Raw genomic sequence first — 18,016 nt, 5'->3', positions numbered from 1 at the left:
TGATGTAGTAATTCTCTCTTTTTTTTTATTTATATATGAAATTTATTGTCAAATTGGTTTCCATACAACACCCAGTGCTCATCCCAAAAGGTGCCCTCCTCAATACCCATCACCCACCCTCTCCTCCCTCCCACCCCCCATCAACCCTCAGTTTGCTCTCAGTTCTCAACAGTCTCTTATGCTTTGGCTCTCTCCCACTCTAACCTCTTTTTTTTTTTTTTCCTTCCCCTCCCCCATGGGTTCCTGTTAAGTTTCTCAGGATCCACATAAGAGTGAAACCATATGGTATCTGTCTTTCTCTGTATGGCTTATTTCACTTAGCATCACACTCTCCAGTTCCATCCACGTTGCTACAAAAGGCCATATTTCATTTTTTCTCATTGCCACGTAGTATTCCATAGTGTATATAAACCACAATTTCTTTATCCATTCATCAGTTGATGGACATTTAGGCTCTTTCCATAATTTGGCTATTGTTGAGAGTGCTGCTATGAACATTGGGGTACAAGTGCCCCTATGCATCAGTACTCCTGTGTCCCTTGGATAAATTCCTAGCAGTGCTATTGCTGGGTCATAGGGTAGGTCTATTTTTAATTTTCTGAGGAACCTCCACACTGCTTTCCAGAGCGGCTGCACCAATTTGCATTCCCACCAACAGTGCAAGAGGGTTCCCATTTCTCCACATCCTCTCCAGCATCTATAGTCTCCTGATTTGTTCATTTTGGCCACTCTGACTGGCGTGAGGTGATACCTGAGTGTGGTTTTGATTTGTATTTCCCTGATAAGGAGCGACGCTGAACATCTTTTCATGTGCCTGTTGGCCATCCGGATGTCTTCTTTAGAGAACTGTCTATTCATGTTTTCTGCCCATTTCTTCACTGGGTTATTTGCTTTTCGGGTGTGGAGTTTGGTGAGCTCTTTATAGATTTTGGATACTAGCCCTTTGTCCGATATGTCATTTGCAAATATCTTTTCCCATTCCGTTGGTTGCCTTTTCGTTTTGTTGGTTGTTTCCTTTGCTGTGCAGAAGGTTTTTATCTTCATAAGGTCCCAGTAATTCACTTTTGCTTTTAATTCCCTTGCCTTTGGGGATGTGTCGAGTAAGAGATTGCTACGGCTGAGGTCAGAGAGGTCTTTTCCTGCTTTCTCCTCTAGGGTTTTGATGGTTTCCTGTCTCACATTCAGGTCCTTTATCCATTTGGAGTTGATTTTTGTGAATGGTGTGAGAAAGTGGTCTAGTTTCAACCTTCTGCATGTTGCTGTCCAGTTCTCCCAGCACCATTTGTTAAAGAGACTGTCTTTTTTCCATTGGATGTTCTTTCCTGCTTTGTCAAAGATGAGTTGGCCATACGTTTGTGGGTCTAGTTCTGGGGTTTCTATTCTATTCCATTGGTCTATGTGTCTGTTTTTGTGCCAATACCATGCTGTCTTGATGATGACAGCTTTGTAGTAGAGGCTAAAGTCTGGGATTGTGATGCCTCCTGCTTTGGTCTTCTTCTTCAACATTACTTTGGCTATTCGGGGCCTTTTGTGGTTCCATATGAATTTTAGGATTGCTTGTTCTAGTTTCGAGAAGAATGCTGGTGCAATTTTGATTGGGATTGCATTGAATGTGTAGATAGCTTTGGGTAGTATTGACATTTTGACAATATTTATTCTTCCAATCCATGAGCAGGGAATGTCTTTCCATTTCTTTAAATCTTCTTCAATTACCTTCATAAGCTTTCGATAGTTTTCAGCATACAGATCCTTTACATCTTTGGTTAGATTTATTCCTAGGTATTTTATGCTTCTTGGTGCAATTGTGAATGGGATCAGTTTCCTTATTTGTCTTTCTGTTGCTTCATTGTTAGTGTATAAGAATGCAACTGATTTCTGTACATTGATTTTGTATCCTGCAACTTTGCTGAATTCATGTATCAGTTCTAGCAGACTTTTGGTGGAGTCTGTCGGATTTTCCATGTATAATATCATGTCATCTGCAAAAAGCGAAAGCTTGACTTCATCTTTGCCAATTTGGATGCCTTTGATTTCCTTTTGTTGTCTGATTGCTGATGCTAGAACTTCCAGCACTATGTTAAACAACAGCGGTGAGAGTGGGCATCCCTGTCGTGTTCCTGATCTCAGGGAAAAAGCTCTCAGTTTTTCCCCGTTGAGGATGATGTTAGCTGTGGGCTTTTCATAAATGGCTTTTATGATCTTTAAGTATGTTCCTTCTAACCCGACTTTCTCAAGGGTTTTTATTAAGAAAGGGTGCTGGATTTTATCAAAGGCCTTTTCTGCATCGATTGACAGGGTCATATGGTTTTTCTCTTTTTTTTTGTTAATGTGATGTATCACGTTGATTGATTTGCGAATGTTGAACCAGCCCTGCATCCCAGGAATGAATCCCACTTGATCATGGTGAACAATTCTTTTTATATGCCGTTGAATTCGATTTGCTAGTATCTTATTGAGAATTTTGGCATCCGTATTCATCAGGGATATTGGCCTGTAGTTCTCTTTTTTTACTGGGTCTCTGTCTGGTTTAGGAATCAAAGTAATACTGGCTTCATAGAATGAGTCTGGAAGTTTTCCTTCCCTTTCTATTTCTTGGAATAGCTTGAGAAGGATAGGTATTATCTCTGCTTTAAACGTCTGGTAGAACTCCCCTGGGAAGCCATCTGGTCCTGGACTCTTATTTGTTGGGAGATTTTTGATAACCGATTCAATTTCTTCGCTGGTGATGGGTCTGGTCAAGCTTTCTATTTCCTCCTGATTGAGTTTTGGAAGAGTGTGGGTGTTCAGGAATTTGTCCATTTCTTCCAGGTTGTCCAATTTGTTGCCATATAATTTTTCATAGTATTCCCTGATAATTGTTTGTATCTCTGAGGGATTGGTTGTAATAATTCCATTTTCATTCATGATTTTATCTATTTGGGTCATCTCCCGTTTCTTTTTGAGAAGCCTGGCTAGAGGTTTGTCAATTTTGTTTATTTTTTCAAAAAACCAACTCTTGGTTTCGTTGATCTGCTCTACAGTTTTTTTAGATTCTATATTGTTTATTTCTGCTCTGATCTTTATTATTTCTCTTCTTCTGCTGGGTTTAGGCTGCCTTTGCTGTTGTGCTTCTATTTCCTTTAGGTGTGCTGTTAGATTTTGTATTTGGGATTTTTCTTGTTTCTTGAGATAGGCCTGGATTGCAATGTATTTTCCTCTCAGGACTGCCTTCGCTGCGTCCCAAAGCGTTTGGATTGTTGTATTTTCATTTTCGTTTGTTTCCATATATTTTTTAATTTCTTCTCGAATTGCCTGGTTGACCCACTCATTCGTTAGTAGGGTGTTCTTTAACCTCCATGCTTTTGGAGGTTTTCCAGACTTTTTTCTGTGGTTGATTTCAAGCTTCATAGCATTGTGGTCTGAAAGTATGCATGGTATGATTTCAATTCTTGTAAACTTATGAAGGGCTGTTTTGTGACCCAGTATATGATCTATCTTGGAGAATGTTCCATGTGCACTCGAGAAGAAAGTATATTCTGTTGCTTTGGGATGCAGAGTTCTAAATATATCTGTCAAGTCCATCTGATCCAATGTCTCATTCAGGGCCCTTGTTTCTTTATTGACCGTGTGTCTAGATGATCTATCCATTTCTGTAAGTGGGGTGTTAAAGTCCCCTGCAATTACCACATTCTTATCAATAAGGTTGCTTGTGTTTATGAGTAATTGTTTTATATATTTGGGCGCTCCGGTATTCGGCGCATAGACATTTATAATTGTTAGCTCTTCCTGATGGATAGACCCTGTCACTATTATATAATGTCCTTCTTCATCTCTTGTTACAGCCTTTAATTGAAAGTCTAGTTTGTCTGATATAAGTATGGCTACTCCAGCTTTCTTTTGGCTTCCAGTAGCATGATAAATAGTTCTCCATCCCCTCACTCTCAATCGAAAGGTGTCCTCAGGTCTAAAATGAGTCTCTTGTAGACAGCAAATAGATGGGTCTTGTTTTTTTATCCATTCTGATACCCTATGTCTTTTGGTTGGCGCATTTAATCCATTTACATTCAGTGTTATTATAGAAAGATATGGGTTTAGAGTCATTGTGATGTCTGTATGTTTTATGCTTGTAGTGATGTCTCTGGTACTTTGTCTCACAGGGTCCCCCTTAGGATCTCTTGTAGGGCTGGTTTAGTGGTGACAAATTCCTTCAGTTTTTGTTTGTTTGGGAAGACCTTTATCTCTCCTTCTATTCTAAATGACAGGCTTGCTGGATAAAGGATTCTCGGCTGCATATTTTTTCTGTCTAGCACACTGAAAATCTCGTGCCAACTCTTTCTGGCCTGCCAAGTTTCAAAAGAGAGATCAGTCACGAGTCTTATAGGTCTCCCTTTATATGTGAGGGCACGTTTACCCCTTGCTGCTTTCAGAATTTTCTCTTTATCCTTGTATTTTGCCAGTTTCACTATGATATGTCGTGCAGAAGATCGATTCAAGTTCCGTCTGAAGGGAGTTCTCTGTGCCTCTTGGATTTCAATGCCTTTTTCCTTCCCCACTTCAGGGAAGTTCTCAGCTATTATATCTTCAAGTACCCCTTCAGCACCTTTCCCTCTCTCTTCCTCCTCTGGGATACCAATGATGCGTATATTATTTCTTTTTAGTGTATCATTTACTTCTCTAATTTTCCCCTCATACTCCTGGATTTTTTTATCTCTCTTTTTCTCAGCTCCCTCTTTTTCCATAACTTTATCTTCTAGTTCACCTATTCTCTCCTCTGCCTCTTCAATCCGAGCTGTGGTGGTTTCCATTTTGTTATGCATTTCATTTAAAGCGTTTTTCAGCTCCTCGTGACTGTTCCTTAGTCCCTTGATCTCTGTAGCAAGAGATTCTCTGCTGTCAGCTATACTGTTTTCAAGCCCAGCGATTAATTTTATGACTATTATTCTAAATTCACTTTCTGTTATATTATTTAAATCCTTTTTGATCAGCTCATTAGCTGTTGTTATTTCCTGGAGATTCTTCTGAGGGGAATTCTTCCGCTTGGTCATTTTGGATAGTCCCTGGCGTGGTGAGGACCTGCAGGGCACTTCCCCTGTGCTGCGGTGTATAACTGGAGTTGGTGGGCGGAGCCGCAGTCAGACCTGATGTCTGCCCCCAGCCCACCGCTGGGGCCACAGTCAGACTGGTGCGTGCCTTCTCTTCCCCTCTCCTAGGGGCGGGATTCACTGTGGGGTGGGGTGGCCTGTCTGGGCTACTTGCACACTGCCAGGCTTGTGATGCTGGGGATCTGGCGTCTTAGCTGGGGTGGGTAGGCAAGGTGCACAGGGGCAGGAGGGGCAGGCTTAGCTTGCTTCTCCTTAGGTGATCCACTTCAGGAGGGGCCCTGTGGCAGCAGCAGGGAGTCAGATCCGCTGCCGGAGGTTTGGCTCTGCAGAAGCGCAGAGTTGGGTGTTTGCGCGGAGCGAGCAAGTTCCCTGGCAGGAACTGGTTCTCTTTGGGATTTTGGCTGGGGGATGGGCGGGGAAGATGGCGCTGGCGAGCGCCTTTGTTCCCCACCAAACTGAGCTCTGTCGTCGGGGGGCTCAGCAGCTTTCCTTCCCTTTGTCCTCCAGCCTTCCCGCTTTCTGCGCAGAGCTGTTAACTTATGACCTCCCAGCCGCTAAGTCGCGCTTGCTGTCGGAACACAGTCCGTCAGGCCCCTCCGCTTTTTGCAAGCCAGACTTGGGGGCTCTGCTTGGCCGGCGAGCCGCCCTTCCGCCCCGGCTCCCTCCCGCCAGTCCGTGGAGCGCGCTCCGCCTCGCCGCACTTCCTACCCTCTTCCGTGGGCCTCTCGTCTGCGCTTGGCTCCGGCGACTCCGTTCTGCTAATCCTCTGGTGGTTTTCTGGGTTATTTAGGCAGGTGTAGGTGGAATCTAAGTGATCAGCAGGACGCGCGGTGAGCCCAGCGTCCTCCTACGCCGCCATCTTCCGCTTTACATCATTTCTATCATATTAATTGATTAGATTAATCAATTAATCAGTAAAAAATATTTCTTAACTTTTAAGGAGGAAAACTTCGTATAATGACTTTCTTGAATTTTTTAAATCAAAAGGACGATTTTAATGCCCTCTAAATTTATTTATTTTTCTTTTTTTCTTCTTGCCAGTCTTTTCACACTTTCAGGTTATGTATATGTCATGTACTGAGTTTTAAATCAGGTTTAAGGAAAGGAAAATTTCTGTCTAAAATACCTGATATATCCAGCTTTTTTCGGGGTGACTGAAATAATTTAATCTTTGAGTAAAGCCTTTTCGATGCCCTTCTCTGCATTTGTTTACTACTTGTTTAAATGTCTTCCTTTTCCTGTTTATGAATTATATTCTATAGGGCACTATTCAAATTCTAAATCTAAACATGTCAATTTTCTAACCCAAAAACCCTGTACCTACTTTTTAACAGTTTATCCAGAAATTCATTTCAGCATTTGAAACTCAGTAGTAATCAGTTGAAAGTTACCAACACAAAACTTGCTAAGGCTAAAGATAGCAACCATTATAGTTTTGGTGTATTTGGAGATTTTATTGTTAGGAAAGACAAGGACAGGGTATCCGTGCTATACTTTAAAATGACAGTAAAGCTTGTAATTGCTTTTGGTTATACCTGACCTTTTGAAAATAATTGATGAGAAATGTCAACAGTGCTTCTAGTTAAAATAATTTTGTTTACTCAAGGTTGACTTTCTCTTGTGGAAGGGATACCACTGTGGTCTAGTGCCAAATAGGGGATGGGTGGGTGTACAGATGGGAGCACATGCAGGGTTTTTCTGAGATCTTTCCAGGTATTATTTCTTGTCTATTATTGGAATTTGTGAGAGCCAACAGGAAAAATGTTCAGGGTCTTTTTGACACATGTAAATGGCTATTGCAGAATTAAAATTAGAAGTCAGCTTCTAATTGATCATCAGGTTAGAGACTTTAGAATGAAAGTTGTGTCTCAAGTTATATGAAGAGGACTTTTAAAAACCAAATATGGTCCTTATTTACTATTCATGGAGATTTCTATGTCAGAAAAGGTTTGTAACTTTTAGATCAGTCATCAACCTTATTATGAAGTTATTTAAATAATTATTCATAAAATGACAATAAAATTTATATTCATTTTCTTCTTAGGAAAATACTGATGAGATCAAATTAGTTCTAAATTCAAACTTTTTTTTGTATTTGATAACTCCATTGATGAAAATGTTTTAAAAAATATTCTCCAGTGTTATGCTAAGTGAAATAAGCCATACAGAGAAAGACAGATACCATATGGTTTCACTCTTATGTGGATCCTGAGAAACTTAACAGAAACCCATGGGGGAGGGGAAAGAAAAAAAAAAAAAGAGGTTAGAGTGGAAGAGAGCCAAAGCATAAGAGACTCTTAAAAACTGAGAACAAACTGAGGGTTGATGGGAGGAGGGGGGGAGGGGAGGGTGGGTGATGGGTATTGAGGAGGGCACCTTTTGGGATGAGCACTGGGTGTTGTATGGACACCAATTTGACAATAAACTTCATATACTGGAAAAAATAATAATAAAAAATAAAAAATATTCTCCAAATAATCCATTTTGTCAATTTTTTATAGGTGCCACATTGTTGATTTTCATAAGTCAACTGGCCCTTTGGGTACACATCCTCGTTTATTTGAATGGATATTGAACTATTATTCTTCAGAGAGAGAAGGGAGTCCAAAAGTAGTGTGTACATCTAAGCCACCTATCTATCTTCAGCATCAAGGTTGGTATAACACTAGATAGTAAGTGTAACTTATAAGATAATACCTTTATAGGACAACTAATTGGCTTTTGCTTTAGGACAGGTTAAGATTATGATAATGGGGAGGGGGAGAGTATTGTGACCTTAGTCTGATTTTCAGAGCCACATTATCATTATAGTACCTTTCTGGGTAACGAAGGGTGCTATCCCTGGCATATTCTGGGCCACCTGTTTCACTCTTTCTTTTTTTTTTTTTTTTTCAACGTTTATTTATTTTTGGGACAGAGAGAGACAGAGCATGAACGGGGGAGGGGCAGAGAGAGAGAGGGAGACACAGAATCGGAAACAGGCTCCAGGCTCTGAGCCATCAGCCCAGAGCCCGACGCGGGGCTCGAACTCACGGACCGCGAGATCGTGACCTGGCTGAAGTCGGACGCTTAACCGACTGCACCACCCAGGCGCCCCTCTTCCTTTCTTATTTATCCCTTACTTCTTTCAGGTCTTCACCTCTGTCGCTTCAGTGAGTCCTTCCCTGATCACCTTGTATTTAAAATTCTATCTTGTTTTCTCAAACCCTCACCATTAGTATTTTTTGTGTTTCTTCCCTGCTTTATTTTTTTGTATCTAACACAATATATGCTTACTTATTTAACTTGTTTATAGGATATTTCCTCATTTTAGGATCTAAACTCCACAAAGGCAGGAATGTTCTGTTTGCTTCTGTAAAGCTAACTTCCTGGAATAGTGCCTAGCACATGGATAGTTGGTAAATTTTGTTGAATGGGTGATTTGAATCAATAGGAATAGGAGAAGTAAATGTTGAGGACTTCACCATTTAGGAATATAAGCTGTAAAGATCAAACCCTCTCCATTGAAATTCTAGTATATAAATTTATTTTTGTTGACCTTTTGGAATCATGAGACGTTTTGTTCCATGGTAGGTAGTTTTCAAATGCTTTCATCTGAGATCATTTGAATAAGAAGGATCAAGGGATTAGGAAAGAAAAACTAAAATATATGGCACAGTAGACAGAATTTTTTGTAATGAAGCCTTTAGAAAACAAAAGTTGAACAAGACAAAACTGAAGGTTAGGAAATAGAACTAAAACTATTGTGTCTTCAGAGTGAGAGAGCTCAAATACCTACAGTCAGAGGGACTGGCAGTATTTATATTCAAAACACACGTGTGCACACACTACATACAGAGAGTATATAATATAGTGTGTGTATGTAGTAACTTATGTCTATACATATAGATATAGTTATGACACACACACACACACATATATATAGCTGTTATTTTATTTTTTGATAGGTCATAGTCGAACAGTTGTTGGAATTGAAGAGAGAAAAAACCGAACATTATGTTTACTAATATTTGATCCTGGATGTCCTTCTCGAGAAATGCAGAAACTATTAAAGCAAGACATGGAGGCTAGCAATCTCAAGCAACTTCGGAAATTTGTAGGAAATTTAAAACATAAGCAATACCAGATAGTGGCAGTAGAGGGTGTTCTTTCTTCAGAGGAGAAAGTTGTAAGTATCTCAATATTTGATTATGTGATGCTTAACAAGTTGAACTTTCAGGAGTTTAAATTTTTTAGTTAAAATCAGTGTTATCCCTTTGTATCTCATTCTGCATTACTAAGTTGGCAAAGATATATTGGTTTTCTATCATTTAATTTCTGGAGTGGGCATCTTTAAATTTCAAATGCTACCTAATGACTTTTTTTACTTTTTTTTTTTTTTTTTTTGAGAGGGAGAGGGCACAAGTGAGCAAGGGACAGAGAGAATCCTACGAGGGGCAGAGAGGGAGAGAGAGAAATGGGCCTCACCCGAAGCAGGGCTTGTGCTCACCTGATGTGGGACTCAAACTCACGAACTGTGAGATCATGACCTGAGCCGAAGTCAGATGCTTAACCAACTGAGCCACCCAGGCGCCCTACCTAATGACTTTCCAATACTTTACTCAGAGCTTCATAAAAATATTTAATTATATAATATGTAATTGTTAATGTCAGACTAGTAATGAAAGTGGCAACATATATGGTCTAAGGAAACCTAACTTATTCCAAGAAGACCTAATGTATATTGGTCTTAATATAATTATTGTTCATTAAATGTGATTCTTGTGATTCTTAAGGCTCTGTTTTATGCACTTGGACTTACTGGATAATACACAGTTCTAGAATTCAACTTCAGTACAGTTGCCTCTTTATCCCTTACAAGTTAAGTGTTGACTGGTACATTATAGAAGAATTTCTAGAGACTGAAAACCCTCCTCCACTTGGTATAAACTGAAGCTATGTTGTGGCATATCAAGTCTAGAAAATGCACAGTTCCCAGAATCTTAAAAGAAAAAAAAAAATGTTCCTATTAGAGTACTCCACATAGATTTGTTTCCCTCTGAGGAGATAAGAGATGACTAGAGAAGAGCATTTATGAAGAGTAACAGGATTATGGGAGGAAGGACTGAAATTGCTTGAAATGAGAGAACTAGAGCAATCTTTTCAGGCTCACAACTTGGGATATAAAGGCTAAGATTGTTTTAAGAGGTTCTTCCATTTAATTATGATATCTTAAAGGTTTCTTTGCAGTGACTTAAATGCCAAAATTGCATTCATTTTTTTCACCCTGTCATAAATTTGGCTGCATAAAGTTAGAGATTAACAAATTTTATTTATTTATTTATTTATGACTTCTTAAATCCAGTAAACATACTGGGTTTGTCTTAATTCCAGTAAACATACAGTGTTATATTAGTTTCAGGTGTACAATATAGTGATAAAACAATTCTATACATTATTCAGTGCCCATCAAGATGAGTGTACTCTTAATCCCCATCATGTATCCCACCCACTTCCCCTCTGGTAACCATCTGTTTGTTCTCTATAGTTAAGAGTTTATTTTGCTTAATTTTAAGCATTATAAAATACAAAAATGCTTGATAATCAATACACAGATAACTTTTTTGAAAGCATAGGTTTCGTGTTAAATATTATCACGGAGCCTGGCTGAACACTTTAGTTAGCTGTTAACTTTCTTGTTTTGAAAACTGAGACAGTAGTAATATTAGAATACTAAAAATGTACATTTGCTACTGCTCCTCTATTCCTTTTTTTTTTTTTTTTTTTTGTGAGTCATGGGGAGTAGCTGTTAACCGAAAGAATTAGAACTTGGCTGACTATGTGCAACAGTGCCAGATAGAGAAGAAATGATAATATGATATAATTGTAATTTTAATAAAGCAACACTTTATAATGCTTATTTTATGCTGGGCACCATCATAAGCACTTTACACATATATTAACTAATAGCTGTATGACTGCTCTATAGAGTAGGCACTATTATTTCCATTTTACAAATGAGGATGTTTATGCTCAGAAAAGTTGTTATACTTCTAAAGTCACGCAGCTGCTAAGTGACAGGAGGCAGGATTCCGATTCAGTCCATTTACATCCAGAGTCCTGCCCTATATTGCTTCTTCTGTAAGAATACAAAGTCTTATCATTTTCATGTTTGCTAATTAAGCTTATGCGTGAACAATTCACTTTCATGTTGAAAACATAGGATACTATTTTTTTTTTAATTTTTTTTTTTTTCCAACGTTTATTTATTTTTGGGACAGAGAGAGACAGAGCATGAACGGGGGAGGGGCAGAGAGAGAGGGAGACACAGAATCGGAAACAGGCTCCAGGCTCTGAGCCATCAGCCCAGAGCCTGATGCGGGGCTCAAACTCACGGACCGCGAGATCGTGACCTGGCTGAAGTCGGACGCTTAACCGACTGCGCCACCCAGGTGCCCCTAGGATACTATTTTTGAAAAATAAAAAAAAAATCAATAAACGTTTTTGCATGTTGCTTTCAAGCCTATGTTTTTGTTTCTTCCTTTTTTTTTTTTTTTTAATCACTGTGTCTTACAGTTAGTTATTCTGTCATTTTTAACAGTGCTTTTATACACTCTAGGAAGACAGCAAACACTGGTATACTGATTGATCTGGATATCACCAGGTAGAAACCTGCACCTTAAGGGCACATTAATGACTTTACTTTTATTTCATGTTTGTTTTTGTTTTTTTATAGCTCATTTTAAAACGTCTTTTCCCTAAGTGAGAACTATGATTTTAATTGTAGGAATTTCAGAACAAATTTAGTATTTTAAAATATTCCAAAATGTAGATGTTTGTAACTGAATTTTATGTTTTGTTCTTCATATTTGGAGTTTAATTAATTACAATATTGTAATAATCATGCAGCTCTTACTCAAGGAGAGGAATCAAGTTTCACAAAAATTTGTTTTATCCTGGCAGCTGTCTTATAATTACCTTATACATTCCTACCATATTTTGAGTATCTAATAATTCCAAACTGTTGTAGATGTTCAAGTACTTGTTTAGGTAAAAGCAGTTATGTTAGAAAATAACTTCTAATGCATTTCAGTTCAGTAATGCATACAAATCTATTTAATAGCCATGTTCCTCAATTCTTTTCATATTTTGATACATTGTGGTTAAATTACATCACTGCATTCTTTGTTTTCCATTGTGTAATCCTTGCACTCTAGATTTAACTTTGTTTTAAATTAGCTTGGTAAATTAGCCTTGATGTAACTCAAGTTCTGAAGATAGAACACGTTTAGAGATAATTTCTTTATCTGTTTATACATGTCTCTTTCTGTGAGCCAGCATTTTTACTTAAAAAATATAGTTTTTTTTATGTTTATTTATTTTTGAGAGAGAGAGAAAGAGAGAGAGGCAGAATGTGAGTCGGGGAGGGGCAGAGAGAGGGAGGCACAGAATCTGAAGCAGGCTCCAGGCTCTGAGCTGTCAGCACAGAGCCCAACACGGGGCTCAAACTCACAGACCATGAGATCATGACCTGAGCTGAAGTTGAACATTTAACCGACTGAGCCACCCAGGGGCCCTGCATTTTTACTTTTGACTCCTTATTCCTTAAAATAGTGACATTTTCTTTTTACTTTCTGTTTTGTCTTCATCTGGTATTTTTGTTTAATTTCTTTTTTTGCCTGGCTTTAAAAATGTTTATCCCTAATCACCTAAGTTTGAAGTTGTAAGTTTTCTTAAGGAATTTTCATTATCTTGAAAAAATTTCCAGATTTTATTTTTTATGTTCGATAAATAATATGTATTCTAAATAATGGACTTCTTGCTTAAAATTAACAGTTTTTTAAAATTCCTTTTCAAGGCCAGGAGACAAGCATCTCAAGTCTTTACAGCTGAGAAGATTCCTTGAAGAATTAAGCATGTCAGTGACTATGGAATTTTACTTTATTTTCCAAATCGAGGTACTAAACTCCCTAATACAACTTATGAGTCTGAATTCTCTAAATACTCAACTTGTAATTTAATTTATAAAATGTCTAAATCATACCTTGAGTACCTCATTGTTCAGTAATTATTTCAATAAACTATTTCATTTGCATTATGAATTCTGTGTTTCCTCTCTTATCCGTATTTTAGAAACTGGTTTTGTATGATAGTCATATGTAATATTTATTAGGTCCTTAGTGGTGTTAGGTATTCTTAGTATGTTCCATGTATTAATTAGTTTAATCTTCAAAATAGTTCTGTGAGACAAATTCCGTTAGTCCTGTGAGGAAGCTGAATGTCTGTAAGGTTAGTAATTTGCCCAAGAAAATGTTGTAATCCAGGGTGTGAACCCAGGCTTTCTCATTTCCAAGCTGAAGCTCTTTCCATTATAACATTCTGCTCTCTTCTCTTGTAAAACATATATAATGAAATTCCCCGCTCATTACTTAGAAATAACCTTAATATTTAACAGAGGGATTTGCTTTTGTTAAATGTTTATACCTTACCCATACAACTGTGAATTGGAACTTCGTGTTTAATGTGTCCTGTAGGAAAGAAACTTTCAGATTCATGTTGGATGTATCAAGTAAGGTTGCAAGCAGGCATCCTACTAGAGCCAATTTGAGCAGAAGGGAATTCACTGAAAGATTGTCAAGAGCTCAGAGAAGACACAGGTAACTAAGAAACTGTGCTGGAACAAAGGCAGTTCTAGAGGCTAGATTTACAGCAGAATAATCCGTCTAGGAGCCAAGGTAGAATGTCTCTGTACAAAATTCAGATTCTAGAGAGGGCACATCTGATTGGCAGGAGACTATGCCATGGGACGGTAGATAAGAAAATGGATATTATACAACAACAACCAAAGGCAACACCATGAATAAAAAGAACATACTTGAAGTTTTATAAATATCATCTACTCCATCAAATAGTAAAAGCTGCGTTCCTAAGAATGAATAATATTGCCAATTGGAAAATTCTGGAAATCATCCATTCTAATATTCTGTCCTTCAGACTGGTAACCAGGCTTCTACTTTATCCTGTTTCATGCCACCATTTCCTCTTATCTAGATAATGTGATAACCCCCTAACTAGTCTCCCAGTCTTGATTCTGTATTAGTCTTCCACATATAAGCCAAATGTTCTAAAGTATAGATGCGATTTTATCACTTCCTACCTGAGTCCTCTTCATTGCTCCTGGATTCCAACAATCTGGACCCTGCTTACCTCCAGACTCGTCTCTCACCACTCTCAAAGTTCCACTCCTTCCAGCCTAGAGTCCTTTGCCAAAAAAATAGCTTATGCTACCTACGACCCTTCTCCCCTTAGTTGTCCACCTCTTGGGAGTGCTTTCTTCATGGCTGAAATCCAGGTTAAATGCACCCTGCAAGTGTTTGATAGCAGTGTTGTTTTTTTTTTTTTTAAGCATAGATCAGTGTTTTGTGAACTGGCACTCTGACAAGATAATTATAGAAATTAGAATTGTGATATTTTATTTTCCAAAATAATGACATTGGAGTCGAATTTTAATTTTTAAATTGGTACGTCACAGGATTTAAGAAGCACTGTTCCGTGGTATCCTGTGATATTTATTGCACAGTAGCTGCTAAGTTGCAACCTATTCTAATTTTCTATTTCTCTTTTTATACTTCCTTCCTTGATGAATGGAAGCTCTAAGATTTCAGGAGCAATGTCTAGTTTTTAAAAGTAATCTCAGAGTGTCCAGCACAAAGAGGACTTAAAAATACATTTTTAGGAATGGAAATAATAACTAGTTTTAGAGATGCAGTGCTACAAAAACAGTAATCTTAAGTCTTTGGATATCCCAGCTAGCCATCTCTGTGCAGATCATATAAAACCGATTTTTTTTAGGATAAAGGAGTCAGACTGAGAGCATTTTTTAAAGAAGTAACAAAAAGTATTAACATTTTGAGCGTTCCCAGTCTTTGGGCAGGTGATAGAATTATAAATCCTCTCCCCAGCAAAACAAAACCAACCCCCCCCACACATACATACATATGCAATATTTGCATATAGTATCAGGCTGGTTAAAAGTACATGCTTTAATTCAGTGATTATCAATATTTTTGGTCACAGTTCCCATTGACACAAAATATATTAAAGACCACCAAGAAGGTATTGTGGATTACATCTTCCCAGGTTTGCCATATTAGAAATTAAAACTTTTTTTTTTTTTTTTTTTTTAAAGAATACACATGCCTCTATTAGCCGTAGTCATCAGAACAGTGATGTAAGAACATATCATCTAGCCTCCGGAAAATCCATTGAGCTTCCTTCTACAAGTACATATTAATAGCTGCACGTATGAAATTCCAAACTTGACATTTTCAAGGAATGACATTTTGCACCATAATAGTTGCCAATATTTATGTAATTATATGCTACAGTTATGTATGTAAAACAGGTTCCGGGGCACCTGGATGGGTTGAAAGTCTGACTCTTGATTTCGGCTCAGGTCATAATCCCAGGGTTGTGGGATTGAGCCCTGCACTCTGTGCTGAGTGTGGAACCTGCTTAAGATTGGCTCTCTCTGCCCCTCTCTGTGCTCGCTCTCTCTCTAAAATAAATAAATAAATTACATTAATAAATAAAATTAAATAAATAAAAGTAAATTAAAATAAAATAAATAAATAAAATATAAAATAATAAAAAATATAAAATAAAATAAAATAAAATAAAATAAAATAAAATACATAAAATAATAAAATAAAATAAAATAAAATCGGTTCCCCATAAGGTATATGTGGATCACTTTTACACAAACCTGGGCTAATTTTATTCTTGGTCATAATCATCCTCCTCTTCGTCTCCCTCAGTTTCTTCATTTTCCTCAGCTGAAAGAACAGCTGCTTCTTGTGCAGCTCTGAAAGCCTGCTCTTCTTCCACAGTAGGATCATCCATTTCTGTAGTTTCTGCTCCACTGGGGTATTCTTGATACACTGGTGGTAGAGCTGGGGGTGTATAGTTGTCTGGACTATATTTGTGACCCCAGCCTATGTAGAAATTTTCAAACTTTCTATAAAGTTTAAAAAAGAAAGTAGGTGATTGTTATATAATTTTTCGGTAAGAAAATCGCTCCTTCTCTAAAAGTCGATCACCCTTAGAGGGTCATAATCCCATAATTTTAAAACAATACATTTTAAGTGCTAGAGATGAAATACCCCTCAATGATTCTCCTCCCACAGGAAATGACTATGATCCAAACTGCCTAAGTGGATTAAGAGGCCACCAAACCCATTGTACTTTACACCTAGACCACAACTAGTACGTTGCTGGTATGGCAGAGGTTTCTTGTGATTGGTTACAAACCTGTGTGTGATTTTTCAGGCCCAACCGTATGCAATTACAAGTTTTGCCTGACAGGCCTCACAGGGGAAGACTGCCATTCCCACACCAGACTTGATGCCCAGCCAGTGCATCGATGTCTCTAAGGGAAGCTGTGGTCAAGGACTCTGGGCCATCTGGCCTGCCGTGCTCTTTGCATGGTTGAGTTCCTAGCACAGGTGCCTTCATTCTAGGTCTTATCTGAAGCCTTAAGCAGAGGTCTTCAGGTGCTTCTGCCACGGCCTCCTTATGGGGTTAGGGAAGGAGATATACCTCAAGGACACTTCTCCCCACCCAGACTAGTATTGAGTACTTCTTCACTTCTAGCCCTTCCCTCCACCCTCTACCAGCTTCCTGGGCCTTCAAGGCCATAAAAACTGCAGAAGCCTGCTATCTGGGGACTCCTCAGTGAGATGACCCCCATACATACACTGATCCACTGATCTTCCATCAGTGTGCCATTCCACAAGGGAAAATGGGACAGGGACAGTCAGAGTTTTCTCTTGCTTATCACAGTAAATGTTCACAAGCTTAACTCTTTCATTTTGGACTTGTTGCTTTAATGGCATCTCTGACATGTGACAGCTCAGCTGTCTCTCCAGCTTAGCTGAGCTTCTGACAGAGGGCTCTTAGGTGAGAAATGGAAGCATAAGACAAATGGAAGTGTATGTTCTGGGTGAGGAATAAAAGGACATTGAGTATCCTCTTTGATCCTGATTCTCTTGAAAGTGATAGTTTAAATAATACATATTTTAAATTATTTTTTATCAAGATGTCCAACAAAAACTGTTGAGATTAATTTAAACACCGCATAGAATTACCTCCATTAATCTTAGAAAACGAGTATGTCTATTAATCATAGAATAAAAGCCATATTTTAGCTCCACTAATGGGTTAATTAAAAGGACAGAAGTCTGAGTTACTCTAATGTTCTAAATTTGATGCTTCACTGTGTAATACAGATGTTATCTGAATAAATCTTATGGCACACATACTTGACATGCCAAGATGATTTAAAGCCATAGTAACCCTCTTCCTCCTTACCAAGCATTCCTGGCACCAGACAGCTCCAGAAACGAACACCAGTGAGAAAATAGCTCCGGTGAGAAAATAGCTTACCAGACTGCAGTGGTGTAGGCTCCCTGGAAATGGTTATCTTGGCAACAGGAGGAAGCTCATCCTGGACAGCGACATTTTACCCACTGTGGAGTCTGGGGACTTCATCATCTGCCTCCAGCCTTTTGTTCTCTCTTTATCCCAGCCCAGTTTCCTAATCTGTGAAATGCGGACCTCTCTTCTCAGTTGTGATAAGAACGCATGGGGAAGATGTAGGTGCAAGTGCTGAACATGACATCTAGCTCATGGCCTGGACCTTCCTGGGTATCACTTCTCCCTACTCCCTACTCTGGGTGGACTGCCCCATGCCCTTTCCCCCTCCCATCCTGGCCTTGGGTCTCTCCCCTGGTTATTGCGAATGACTGCCCTGAACAACCACTCAGGGCAGCCTTGTCTCTTACTCTGGGGTTGCTCTAACTCCTGAGCCCACGTTGGTACTTCACCTGGAGAAGCAGGTAAGGGAGGGAAGAAGGAAGGAAGGAAGGAAGGAAGGAAGGAAGGAAGGAAGGAAGGAA

General features: G+C 38.7%; 2 protein-coding genes across 9 annotated transcripts in view; one reads left to right on the top strand and one right to left on the bottom strand.

The window, feature by feature from the left end:
• Positions 1-13,162, top strand: part of ZUP1 (zinc finger containing ubiquitin peptidase 1) — a 33,007-nt gene extending 19,845 nt beyond the window's left edge. For 4 of the 5 annotated variants that reach the window (XM_040474460.1, XM_040474461.1, XM_040474464.1 and 1 more), the window contains 3 exons: positions 7,583-7,734; positions 9,029-9,249; positions 12,919-13,162. In XM_040474460.1, the coding sequence (XP_040330394.1) occupies positions 7,583-7,734; positions 9,029-9,249; positions 12,919-12,966 (421 nt within the window). In that variant the 3' untranslated portion in view covers positions 12,967-13,162. The remainder of the gene's footprint in view (positions 1-7,582; positions 7,735-9,028; positions 9,250-12,918) is intronic. The other variant, XM_040474462.1, reaches the window with a different exon arrangement.
• Positions 1-18,016, bottom strand: part of RSPH4A (radial spoke head component 4A) — a 41,554-nt gene that overhangs the window by 9,314 nt on the left and 14,224 nt on the right. Inside the window, exons 6-7 of one of the 4 annotated variants that reach the window (XM_040474456.1) lie at positions 15,826-16,077; positions 15,572-15,618 (exon numbers count right to left, since the gene is read on the bottom strand). In XM_040474456.1, coding sequence (XP_040330390.1) covers positions 15,837-16,077 — 241 coding nt within the window. In that variant the 3' untranslated portion in view covers positions 15,572-15,618; positions 15,826-15,836. Of the gene's footprint in view, positions 1-15,571; positions 15,619-15,825; positions 16,078-18,016 lie in introns of those variants that run through there. The other 3 variants (XM_040474457.1, XM_040474458.1, XM_040474459.1) reach the window with 3 other exon arrangements.

The sequence above is a fragment of the Herpailurus yagouaroundi genome, unplaced genomic scaffold (assembly GCF_014898765.1).
Source record: "Herpailurus yagouaroundi ecotype Mexico unplaced genomic scaffold, PumYag 139, whole genome shotgun sequence".
NCBI lineage: Eukaryota > Metazoa > Chordata > Mammalia > Carnivora > Felidae > Herpailurus > Herpailurus yagouaroundi.
The sequence above is the reverse complement of the archived record's forward strand: the minus strand, read 5'-3'. Positions and strand labels throughout refer to the sequence as shown.